Source organism: Labeo rohita, chromosome 5 (genome assembly GCF_022985175.1).
Source record: "Labeo rohita strain BAU-BD-2019 chromosome 5, IGBB_LRoh.1.0, whole genome shotgun sequence".
Lineage (NCBI taxonomy): Eukaryota > Metazoa > Chordata > Actinopteri > Cypriniformes > Cyprinidae > Labeo > Labeo rohita.
Window position 1 is genome coordinate 13806469 of NC_066873.1, and position 12850 is coordinate 13819318.

A 12850-nucleotide genomic window follows, 5' to 3' on the forward strand; every position below is an offset into this window, starting at 1 on the left:
GGAAGGAGTGGTTATGGTTAGTGTGAGAGGTGCAGTCACATTGAAATTTTGCTGACAAAAAATGATCCATTATCTATTGTAAAGAATATAGCGATGTATGAAGCACAGCCAACTTAAAAGTCACTTTCAAACCAATTAATCTGTAAGACCAACTATGTAAAATCCGCACGGGAAAATCTTTCGCCCTCATGCAAAGTACCCAATCGTGTGGATTCCTGTTGAAATTACTAAAAAAAATTCGCAAAACAACGGTAAGTGATCGCACTTTTAATTTTAAATCAGCCTTTAAAGTGTCTGCAAACGCACTAGCAGAATGTTCAACAGATGAGCCAAGCAGAGATTGGAGCTTTGTTGACATAATCTGCAGCCTTTCTGGATGAACTGGTCCTTGTTTAAGCCTCTTGCTGTGGGAAATGTAAACGGTGACACATGGAAGTCTGCTTTTGCCTGGCACTTACTGTTGATGAAGGTTTTGGTGAGATGCTCTGCTTACTGCTGATCTGAGAAGATCAGATTGTGGTGTCATTTGTGATGTATTGAACTGAGGTCTGAAAGAAGACACCGGTACTGGATCTGTGTGAAAGGGAGCCTGTACCCACATAAAAACAGTTAATAAAGAACACACAGGCACAGCTGTATGTGGCAGGTCTGGCCTGTTATTACCTATGTGTAGTAAGCAAAGTAATAGTGCAGTATAAACATAATTGATGGAATGCAACCATTCATCTATTATATAGATCGTAATTTTTCTTGTTGCTAATTTGGGTCTTGCAGCCTTGGCATATTACGTTAAACATTGCCTTTGTTTCCCCATTTAATATACATTTGTTAAATCATATATTCTGTTGTTGATTAGTTTCCGTATAAGGGCAAATGACAAAAATTTATGTCACCAATTGCATACACTAACAGTCAAACGTTTTCAAACAGTAGGATTTTAATGTTTTCTAAAGAAGTCTCTTCTGCTCAGCAAGCATGCATTTGTTTGACCCGAAATACAGCAAAAGCAGTAATACTGTGAAATATTTTTACTATGTAAAATAACTGTTTTCTATTTGAATATATTTTAAAATGTAATTTATTCCTGTGATTAAAGCTACATTTTCAGCATCCTTACTCCAGTCTTCAGTGTCACATGATCCTTCAGAAATTATTCTTATATGCTGATTTGCTGTTCAAGAAACATTTATTAGTAGTAGTAGTAGTAGTAGTATCAATATTTAAAACAGTTGGGTACATTTTTTCAGGATTCTTTTAATAGAAAGATCCAAAAATCAGCATTTATCTAAAAAAAGAAAAGGCTTTTGTAACATTATCAAAAGCTTGGATTCAGTGTTATTATTATTATTTTTCTTTTTTAAAGCAGCAAATCAGAATATTAGAATGATTTCTGAAGGACCATCTGACTGGAGTAATGATACTGAAAATTAAGCTTTGAAATAACAGGAATAAATTATATTTTAAAATATATTCAAATAAAAATAGTAAAAATATTTCAGACTTTTTACTGTTTTTGCTGTACTTCATATATCAAATAAATGCAGACTTGGTGAGCAGAAGAGACTTCTTTAAAAAAAAAAAAAAAAACATTTTAAAAAATCTTACAAGTCATACTGGTAGTGTATTTGTTAAAGCTTGTGAACAAAATCAATAATTATCTGATAGCACTAATTAGCTTAGACAAAAAAGATTTCTTTTTCACACACACAATCCCAAACCAATCATATTCCTGTCCGTATACAATTTTATTGCACTGAGATTCAAAAAAGGATCCTATCTGGTAGTTAGTGACGCAATGCAAATGTATGTTTCTTGAACAGCAATAAAGTAAAATTAAAATAAATAAATAAATCTATTATCTTCACTGAATACAACCATGGATTTGATACATAATCATCTATCTATCCATCTGTCTATCTATCTATCTATTAGAAGGAAAATAAAACTGCTACTACTAACAACAGTAATATGAGATGTTCTCACTGGATAAGATTGGTTTTAAGTTTGAAGAATTAGTTTCGAAGGCATGTTATGAATTAATATGTGCTCATATTATACAAATAAATCCATTAATGTCTGATTCTGCTTTACAGAAAAGATCCATAATTTTAACAATATGATAGGAATATGACAAATAAACATACTGAAATTATTAATGCAAGGAAACATAAAACTGGTGAGGAATTGTTTTATCCACTTTCAGACAAAAGACAGATACATGTAAAATCATATAACTGTTATTTCAGAGCTATACACACCTAAATCATAATGCATATGATAAATAACCATTAAACCATGAGATGGGTTGCTGGGTCAACAAGACTGCTTAGATACGATTTAAAGTCCTTAGCAAAACATTTTTGAGCATTCACGTTGTGATTCCCGCTCCAGTCCAGTGAGTGGCGATAACGAGACGTATAATGAAGCTGAGGGCAAACCCCAAAACTCAGTTCGCACTGCCCTCTAGTGTAATGAACCGATTATGAAAAATACATTTGATCCCTGCAGCTGAGATTGCAATTTGCGCTGTTTTGGTTCGGCCACTTTAATTTCTGGCCATCCAAGCTCATCAGTCCGACAACAAGCACACGGAACAGAGATGGCAGCACACAGCTGGGTGAGTACATGATCTTGTCAAATGCATTTCCCTCGACGAGTAACACAAAGACACTCTGCCCTTCTATTCAAAAACAAGCAGCAAACTAATAATAACACATGCAGTCATTCATGTGCCTAGCGGTGTGTCTCGTTATAATTACACAGAACAGTACGGTGCATGTTTGTTTGTTTGTTTATTATTGTTTACAATGCATAAACAATATTTTGACCGTAACCTGTGGGAGACTCGCCATATCTAGCTGAGAGGATTCAGAAATGAACTGGTTTAATCCAGTTGTCTAGTCTCTTAGTAGTCGGTCAGCATCTTTATTATTATCTCATCATCTTCTTTAAAATATAACAGCCTATCTATAATAATGTTGTCTCTTAAATCTTTGTTATGAGGATGCGTCAGCTAACCATTAAGTGTACAAGTCAATTATGTCATTTAACCTAAATGGTTAAAGTAAATAGAGAGGAAATACTTTTCAACCTGTTCCTTTTCTCCTTAGGGAAAAACTAAGATTTAAAAAGCTTAGAAATGGCTCCCAGAAAATGCAGAGTGCACATATTGGACATTGTATTGTATGCTGTTTTATCACGACAGGATATCTGTGTCCCATCCTGACAAAAAAGACTGTGATGAGTGCCAGTTCCTGACTGGACATGTGGAGTATTAGGTAAGATCCAACTGAGGAGACACTGCTTCAGACACTGCCCTGCCTTAGACAAACAGGATTTGAACCCTGGGGTCACGGACTCTCCATAGCCAGAGGAGACCATTCTTCAGTGTTATTATCGGAAATGGCTAATAATAGATGACAAGAAAGCCAGAGCGTTCTTTTGGCGGAGTCTTCTTGTGTAGCAGCCGGAGAAGCCAGACGTCCTCGACTTCGGTAAAACATATTTCAGATGTTTATGTTAGGAGAGTTTTAAATATCTGCTTATGCATTGCATGGACATTAATAGTATATATGAGTAATGACATGCCATTTATTTGAATTGCAGGTAAATCATGATTCCCATAACTGAGCTGCGCTACTTTGTGGATACGCAACCTACGTATCGCATCCTAAAGCCATGGTGGGACGTGTTCACGGACTATTTATCGGTCGTAATGCTGATGATCGCAGTATTCGGGGGCACGCTTCAGGTCACGCAGGACAAGATGATCTGCCTGCCCTGCAAGTGGGTAGTTAACAAGACCTGTAGGAAGTATTTCAATGCGACCTATTCTGTGCCCTTGACCCTCGAGCCTCAAGGAATCCAGTACGACCTCGATCGGCACCAGTACAACTATGTCGACGCTGTCTGCTATGAAAACAAGCTTCACTGGTTCGCTAAGTATTTCCCATATTTGGTGCTGCTGCATACGCTCATCTTTCTGGCTTGCAGCAACTTCTGGTTCAAGTTCCCTTGGACGAGCTCGAAACTGGAGCATTTTGTGTCTATCCTGCTGAAGTGTTTTGACTCGCCCTGGACCACGAGAGCTTTGTCCGAAACCGTCGTGGAGGAAAGCGACCCCAAAGCTCTGGTGAAAATGAACGGCTCCTTCGATAAAAAGGCTTCTTATGTGAGCGAAGATGTGGAGGCGAGCGTTCCCATGCTGTCGACAACCAGATCTCGTATTGAACAAGGAATCGTGGATCACTCAGAAACTGGCGTCCTGGACAAAAAGGAAGGCGAACAAGCGAAAGCATTGTTTGAGAAGGTGAAGAAGTTTCGAACTCATGTTGAAGAAGGTGATATAGTCTATCGACTCTACATCCGACAGACTATCATTAAAGTTGTTAAGTTTATTCTTATTATTTGTTATACTGGCTACTATGTTCACAATATTCAATTCAGCGTCGACTGCAATGTGGACATTGAGAGTCTCACTGGTTATCGCATGTACAACTGTGCCCATCCCCTGGCCACTCTCTTCAAGATCTTAGCCTGCTTCTACATTAGTCTAGTTATCGTGTACGGGATGATCTGCGTGTACACCCTCAGCTGGATGCTACGGCGCTCTCTCAAGAAGTACTCGTTTGAGTCCATCCGAGAGGAGAGCAGCTACAGCGACATCCCAGACGTGAAAAACGACTTCGCTTTCATGCTGCATATGATTGACCAGTACGACCCTTTATATTCTAAGCGATTTGCGGTGTTCCTCTCGGAGGTGAGCGAGAACAAACTCCGCCAGCTGAACCTTAACAACGAATGGACGTTGGAAAAGCTTCGACAGCGAATCACCAAAAACTCCCAAGAGAAATTAGAGCTCCATTTGTTTATGCTCAGTGGGATTCCAGATACAGTTTTTGATTTAGTGGAGTTGGAGGTCTTAAAGCTTGAGCTCATTCCTGATGTCACCATCCCACCAATCATTGCCCAGCTTACTAATCTCAGAGAGATGTGGCTCTACCACACACCAGCCAAGATAGAAGCTCCAGCTCTTGCGTTTCTGAGAGAGCACCTGAAATCATTGCACATCAAGTTCACGGACATAAAGGAGATTCCTCTGTGGATCTACAGCTTGAAGAACCTAAGCGAGTTGCACCTTACTGGGAACCTCAGCGCTGATAACAATCGCTACATCGTCATCGACGGCTTACGAGAGCTGAAGCGACTGAAGGTTTTGAGACTGAAAAGCAACCTGACGAAGCTGCCTCAGGTGGTCACGGATGTTGGGATGCACCTCCAGAAGTTGTCCATCAACAACGAAGGCACTAAGTTGATGGTGCTCAACAGCTTAAAGAAGATGGTGAACCTGTCCGAGCTGGAGCTTGTCCGTTGTGATCTGGAGCGCATACCTCATTCCATCTTTAGCCTGCACAATTTGCAGGAGATCGATCTTAAGGACAACAACCTGAAAACCATTGAGGAGATCATTAGTTTTCAGCATCTTCATCGACTTGTTTGTCTGAAGTTGTGGTATAATCAGATCGCGTACATACCTATTCAGATAGGGACTTTGGTCAACCTGGAGCGCCTGTATTTGAACCGCAACAAGATCGAGAAGATACCACACCAGCTCTTCTTCTGCCGGAAGATGAGGTTTCTTGATCTGAGCCATAACAATCTGACTGACATCCCGTCAGAAATAGGAACTCTACACAACCTTCAGTACCTTGCTGTTACTGCCAATAGGGTAAGTCAGAGCCAGGATGAATGTACACTGGCATTTAAAAGTTTGGGATCAGTAAGATTTTTAATGTTTTTTTGAAGAATTCTCTTATGCTCATCAGGGCTGCATTTGTTTGATTTTAAAATACAGAAAAAACAGAAATATTGTGAAATATTATAACAGTTTAAAATAATAGTTTTCTCTTTTAATAAATTTTAAAATATTATTTATTCCTGTGATACAATTCCAAATTTTCATCAGCTTCACTGTCTTCACAATCCTTTAGAAATCATTCTAATATGCTAATTTATTACTTTTATTTTTTGTAATTCTTTTTTAAGTTTTAGTTGATGTGTAAAAAGTTAAAAAGAACAGCAATTGTTCAAAATAGAAAACTTTTCTAACAATATACGTCTTTGCTATCACTTTTTATCAATTTAACACATTCTTGGTGAATAAAAGTATTAATTGCTTTCAAAAAAAAAGAAAGAATAAAAATTTACTCACCACAAACTTTTAAGTGGTAGTTTATGTTGTTAGAAACATTTATATTTTTAATAAATGCTGTTCTTTTTAACTTTTTATTAAAGAATCCTGAAAAAAGTATCAGAGGTTCCAACAAAATATTAAGTGGCACAACTGATTCCAACATTGATGATAAATCAGCATATTAGAATGATTTATGAAAGATCATGTGACACTGAAGACCGGAAAATTCAGCTTTGCATGACAGGAATATATTACATTTTATAAATTGTATATTTTCACAGTTCTTTTACATTGAAATAATATTTCACAATATTACTGATCAAATAAATGCAGCCTTGATGTGCATTTTTATAAATAAATAAATAAAAATCTTACTAATCCCAAACTTTAGAACAGCGGTGTTGCTTTGAGTTTTAATTTTGTCTTTTGTCTGTTGTTTTTACTTTTTTCTTTCTGTTAGTTTTTTATGTTACTGGTACTTTTATTTTACTTTATTTTTATTATTATTTGTTTCTTTTATTTTTAGGACTGCCAAAGGTAAAACTTCACCTGGTATAATTTAAAAAATGTTTAACAGCATTGAATTTGTATCTAGCATTTTCACGTATAATGCACTTTTCATGTTTTACAATATATTGTGTATCAAAACTTAAATTAATATTAATTTGTTGACTCTTTTGTTTTATTTTGGTTAGTTTTGGAGTCATGAAAATGTATTTTAGCTTGGTTTCTAATTTGAATTAAGTTGACAAGAATTACTTTTTTCAGCTTTTGTTTTAGTTTTATATTAATGATAATATTGCTGCTTTTGGTTTAGTTTATGTTAATGATAATATTGCTGCTATAAGCTTGTATTTATATAGCTTGTGTAATTGCCACTGATGTAGATTTGTTGTTTTTGTTGTTTACTCTTTCTAGCACAGTAATCAGTTTATTTTTATTTATTTTAAAAACAGGCCTATTCAAAAAAAAGAGTAACTACTAGATAGCAATAGATAATAAATAATACAAGAAGTTCAAGGATGAAGATAAAGTGCTATTTTGCAGATCCCATTAAATTAATGAGTAATGTTGATTGTACTTTCACTCAGTTTGGTTTTCTAATCTCTGTCCTCTTCCTGCTTTCATTTTCCCCCTTAGATTGAGGCTCTTCCCCCTGAGTTGTTTCAGTGTAAGAAATTGCGAACACTGAACCTCGGAAACAACTGCCTGCAGTCCCTACCTTCACGGTTCGGGGAGCTCACCAGTCTGACACAGCTGGAGCTCAGGGGCAACAGGCTGGAGGGCCTTCCTGTAGAACTCGGGGGAGTGCAGATTGCTGAAGAGGAGCGGCCTAATTGTGGAGGACAATATTTTCAACACTTTACCTTCAGAGGTCAAAGCGCAGCTGTGGAGAACTGACAAAGAGGCTTCCTGAAGCAGAAGCATAAACCTGAGAGCACTTACCTGTGTGAAGATTTTAAATGGTGTGAGGAAAGGAATTCAATCCACATAATAGAAAATGATACATTTTTGTTAAATATTTCAGGGTTCATTAGAATGAAAAAAGGGAAAAAAGTAAGTATTCACATTATGGTATGTCATGTTTTATTAAAACAGACGGCCGTGGCATTTCTGTTGATAGACACTGAGGAGTGAGCAGACCAAATATTACATCAGGATTAATGTGCTGTGCATTTTTGCCTTAATATCCACAACACTATTCAGATATTGTATTATAAACATTTTGACTACATTTTATATCAGTGTTACTGTGTAAGTGTTACTGTGTGTGTGTAAAATCACTGTACTGTTGCTTAGACTTCAAGACTTCAAATTCAACCTGATTAGGGTTTACAGTTTTTTGTTTACTGCTAAAATACTACTTGTTTATTTGAAATTGTTGGCAAAGCTGTTCAAATTGCTTTCCTATTAATATGTGATAACTGGTTAACATTTTCTGAAACTTTAAGACCAAATGTCTTAACATTTATGTAAGCCAATATTATGCTGTACAGTCTTTTTGACTGATAATGGCAGTCATCTCTGTTGCATGAATCATTATTCTTTTTAAGGATTTAGAATTATGCATAATTCAGTATTCATTATCTTTCACCTCAAAGTAAGTTGCAATTATCTACAGTCCTTTATTTGAAGTTTATTATGAAATATTTATGATTGCACCTATTTTTTGATGTGTGCATGTTACCAGTATTTATTTAGCTGATGCAAAAATGAAGGCTAAGTACTTTTATAAAATGTACAATGAGATGTGATGTCTGAATCACTATCTACATGTGTTTCTTTTGTATAAATGCATAATAGTATTATTACTGTATGAGTGTTATCGCTATAACTTTTTCTAAGAGGTTAGAAAAAGCCTTGATTACATTATACTTACAAATACAGCACCTTATTTTCATCGGTCTGCTCACTTTGAAATGCCTTTAGAATTATCAGTGAATAATTTCTAATGAATCCGTTTTATTTAGACATGTAAACATTCACATCCAAATAGAGTACCCTCAACTTTGCACTAAATGTTTTCTGTTCCATTTACACTCATGCTGTTCTCATGACAGTTTGTGACAGAAGACGACAATCAGAAGTAATTAGTGAAGTGTTGTGTGGAGTATAATTTTGACATTGACTGAATTGTAACTTTGTGTAATGAAGGTTAATACTTCATGTTAGCTTCTTGTAGGATTACCAGCTGTTTTGTCTCGCCATTGTAATAGCCATATTCAATCTGTTGATATGTTAACAAACTTGTTACTGTTGGTCGGTTATTGAACATAGCTTGTTGCATGTTTACTATTTTACCTCAAATATGAAACGGTGTAGAATTTTTGAAGAAAACTTGTGTTTCTTGTATATACACACACGCACACTTTGGAAACTAAGCTAATAGAATTTTAGAAGTTACTCAGGTAAGTGCCGTTCAACTTTGTACATCTAAAGCTTGTCAAACGTTTTTTTAATGTCACCATTTAATATATTTATGGTTGACGACTTCATTGAATATTTGTATTCAGTAAAACCAATATTGTTTCTTTTTTATGTAAATGTAAAATAGACATGTAAATGCCATAAAATGTATCAAGCCATACAGAGTGAATAAACACTCGGTTTTCTTAATGTGTCAATAAAATCCACTGGAAGTAGTTTAGTGATTGTGTCCATTCTTTTATAATGAATACCATTATTTATATAAAGAATTATTGGATTTCGATTTGTCGGCTTTGGTCAACAGTACAGTAGTAACAGGTTACGTTTAAAATATTTACTCTACATTATTAGAATTGTTACTACTATTGTTTAACCGTATTTTATTTATAGACGCGCAGCGAAAAGGTCGTTTTTATAGTGATAAATGGGAACCAATATTTTTAACGTCATTGAGTTGAGTCGGATGTTATTCAGTGAAACACTCACCGAAGGCGGTTTGCTTGCAATGCTGGACTGTAGTGTCCATGTAAACCCATATAGTTTCTGCCTTGTGTTTTAGAAGATGGTAAGATTGCTCTTTACTTCCATATAGATGCTAAACTTTACGAGAAACTTATTTTAAATCTTATATTTTAGTTTATATGTTGTATAGAATACATTAGTTTAACGCTTTATCTGTTTTGTGTTAGCATTGTGGTGGAATATTCTGGCCAAAATTACAGTTAGTGAAGAATTTGATATTCTGTGGTAGGCTACCTTTGAGCACTATGAATGAAATTATATTGTATTCCAAATGAGTCATTCGTAACTCTTTATTGGCAATTGTTATAATTATGTAATTCTGCTATATTAATGAGCTGAACTTTTTCATTATCCCACAGGCTGTTACTTTGCACACAGACCTTGGTGATATTAAAATAGAGTTGTTTTGCGAGAAGGCCCCAAAAAGTTGTGAAGTAAGATGCTTTTTTAACACACAGACACATATTTTGAATAACTTGGGTGATCGTTTTGTTTATAAATACATTAATTCTCTGTTTTTCCTTTTTCCCACCATAGAATTTTATTGCACTCTGCGCTAGTGGGTTTTACAATGGATGTATTTTTCATCGAAACATAAAGGGCTTTATGGTCCAGACTGGAGACCCAACAGGTAACTGATCCTGGATTTCTTTTTTATTTTTAACCTTTAACCCAAGTCTCACAACTTTAGTTGTAAGTTGTAAAATGAATGAATGCTAGGTTCATGTTTTGAATTTTTTTCTTTTCTTCATCATTTCCAGTCACTTTTTATTTGGTTGATTTATAAAAAATGTTTTCCTCAGGTACAGGCAAAGGAGGGACCAGTATTTGGGGAAGAAAGTTTGAAGATGAATTCAGTGAACATCTAAAAGTATGTATTGATCAGTGTTGAGGAAAGTTACTTTAAAAGTAATGCATTACAATATTGCATTACTCCCTAAAAAAGTAACTGATTATGTTACTTAGTTATTATTTAGGGAAGGTTACTTTTTAAAGCTGGGCATGGCTTGCTTGTTTGTTTTTAATTAAGGAAAGTTACATTTTTGACAAATGTAAAAGTCCTTTCACACCAAAAGTGAAATTAATAAGTCTCAGGCTGAAGGAAAAGTAAATTCACATCTGTACAGTAGGGCACAGGAGAAAAAAATTCAACACTCATCAGCAATAAAAAAAAAAAAAAGTGAAGCACAAATGTTAGCAATTTCTGTTTATTTAGTATGCTTGAATTGGTTCATCATAGGTCAGCAGCAGACATTTGTTAATAAAATGGGATTAAAGATATTTGTGTTATTTAACATATTTAATTGTTGCAGGTTTGCATCATATTCTGAGTTTGCATTTCAGTATTTTTATTCATGTTTATTTGCATGTTTACATTTAGTCTAGTACTGCAATAAGTATCTTGTTTACACAGCGCACACTTACTCCCGATTTCTCTCCACATGACTTTTCAGTTAATAAATAAAAGAAGAAATAAATAAATAAAAAACCAAAGTAACTGGTGTTACATATTTGAAAATGTAATTCAAATATTTCCTTGTAAATTAAAAAGTAATGCATTACTTTACTAGTTACTTAAAAAATCTGACCATGTAACTTGTGTGAAGTTGAAGTCTTACAATGTTTTACAATGTTACATTATTATACTTGTATATGAACTTAAAAACTTGTATTAAAGTTAGACATGAATTTTAATATTAAAAATGGAAGAGTGAGGAACTTGAGGATCTTTCACAGTTATTTATGATTTTAATTCATGATTTATGCAAGATTTGAGTTGCTTCTTATGTTGGATGCAGTGGTTTCTGTGAGAAAAAAAAAAAAAAATCAGTCAGTTTATGTTGCAAGAAAATCTCCCATTAAATATCAAGTCTGTGCAAAAAGAATGGTCTATGGACCAGAATGACTTGAACAGCAATTTAAACATCTTTTTAGTCTTATCTAACTTGACCTTTTTTTTTTATTTTTTTTTTTTATTGTCTGTGTAATGTAGCACAATGTCCGGGGTGTGGTGGCCATGGCCAATAACGGACCAAACACAAATGCATCACAGTTCTACTTCACATATGCAAAACAGCCTCATCTGGACATGAAGTACACGGTTTTTGGAAAGTATGTTTGTTTGTTTGTTTGTTTGTTAATGACCTCCCTTTTTATGGAAGTCTGTTTCCGCCACTCAATAAAAAATTTAAAAAGGTTATTGCGACTTTTAATCTCACAATTCTCCCTTTTTTCCTTACAATTGTGTTTACATCTTGCAATTCTGACATTTTTCTCACAATTGCATGTTACAAACTTGCAATTCTGAATTTTCCTCTCAGAATTATGAGATGTAAACTCACAATTGTGAGTTGTAAAGTCCAAATTGTGAGATATAAACGTGCAATTCTGACTTTCTCTCGAAATTCCGAGTTTGTATCTTGCACAATTGTGAGAAAAATTGCGAGTCATAAAGTCCAGTTCTGAGGAGAAAAAATGACTATGTTCACAGAATTGTGACTTTATATCTCACAAGAAGCAAAAAGTCAGAGAATTCTGAGTTTGTATCACACAGTTGTTCGAAATAAAAACAAAAAAAATCAGAATTGTGAGATTAAAAAGTTGCAATAACCTTCTTTTTTTTTATTCAGTGGTGGAAACAGCCTTCCGTACCTTTTGCTAGTGTGTTTTATTTGTATTTTTTCTTCTGATTCATAATTTCACATTTTAAGCTAATGGTTGTTTGTGTATTGAATGTTGTTATAATTGTATTGATGGTAATGAATTGTAACACAGGCTCATTTTTGTTACAGAATTATAGATGGACTAGAAACTCTGGACGAGCTAGAGAAAGTCCCAGTGAATGAAAAGACTTTCCGTCCTCTTAATGATGTCCACGTTAAGGATGTTACAATCCATGCAAACCCATTTGCTGGTTGATTGATTTCTTTGTAAAACATTCATAACGGATAATACATTGTGTTGTAAATATAAATATTTTGTGCATCTTTTTTTCCCCCAATTCATCAGTCAGTTTTATCCGATTTCATAAGTTTGTACATGCAGGCTTGCCTCTTTGCCTGGTAATCTTCTTTCATTGTGTTTTATGTATGGTATTTTTTTAAATAAAACATTTAATTGATAGAATTTCTCACTGTTTTCCGAAGTGGTTTCAATACACTTTGTATTTATTCTGCATTTTCTTTGTATGAACTACGATTTTGAAAG

At 34.7% G+C, this 12850-nt stretch overlaps 2 protein-coding genes across 2 annotated transcripts; both read left to right on the forward strand.

The window, feature by feature from the left end:
- Nucleotides 1-2455: 2455 nt before the first annotated feature.
- On the forward strand, nucleotides 2456-9328 carry lrrc8ab (leucine rich repeat containing 8 VRAC subunit Ab). Its single transcript, XM_051111074.1, is given in 5 exon segments — nucleotides 2456-2617; nucleotides 3206-3494; nucleotides 3607-5728; nucleotides 7334-7495; nucleotides 7497-9328. Coding segments are annotated over 3 exon segments (2391 nt in total). The 5' UTR covers nucleotides 2456-2617; nucleotides 3206-3494; nucleotides 3607-3613; the 3' UTR covers nucleotides 7611-9328.
- Nucleotides 9329-9574: 246 nt separating this feature from the next.
- On the forward strand, nucleotides 9575-12769 carry ppil3 (peptidylprolyl isomerase (cyclophilin)-like 3). Its single transcript, XM_051111019.1, has 6 exons — nucleotides 9575-9686; nucleotides 10003-10077; nucleotides 10181-10274; nucleotides 10447-10514; nucleotides 11637-11755; nucleotides 12436-12769. The coding sequence occupies exons 1-6, from the start codon at nucleotides 9684-9686 to the stop codon at nucleotides 12560-12562; spliced, it is 486 nt and encodes a 161-aa protein (XP_050966976.1). The 5' UTR covers nucleotides 9575-9683; the 3' UTR covers nucleotides 12563-12769.
- Nucleotides 12770-12850: the final 81 nt, after the last annotated feature.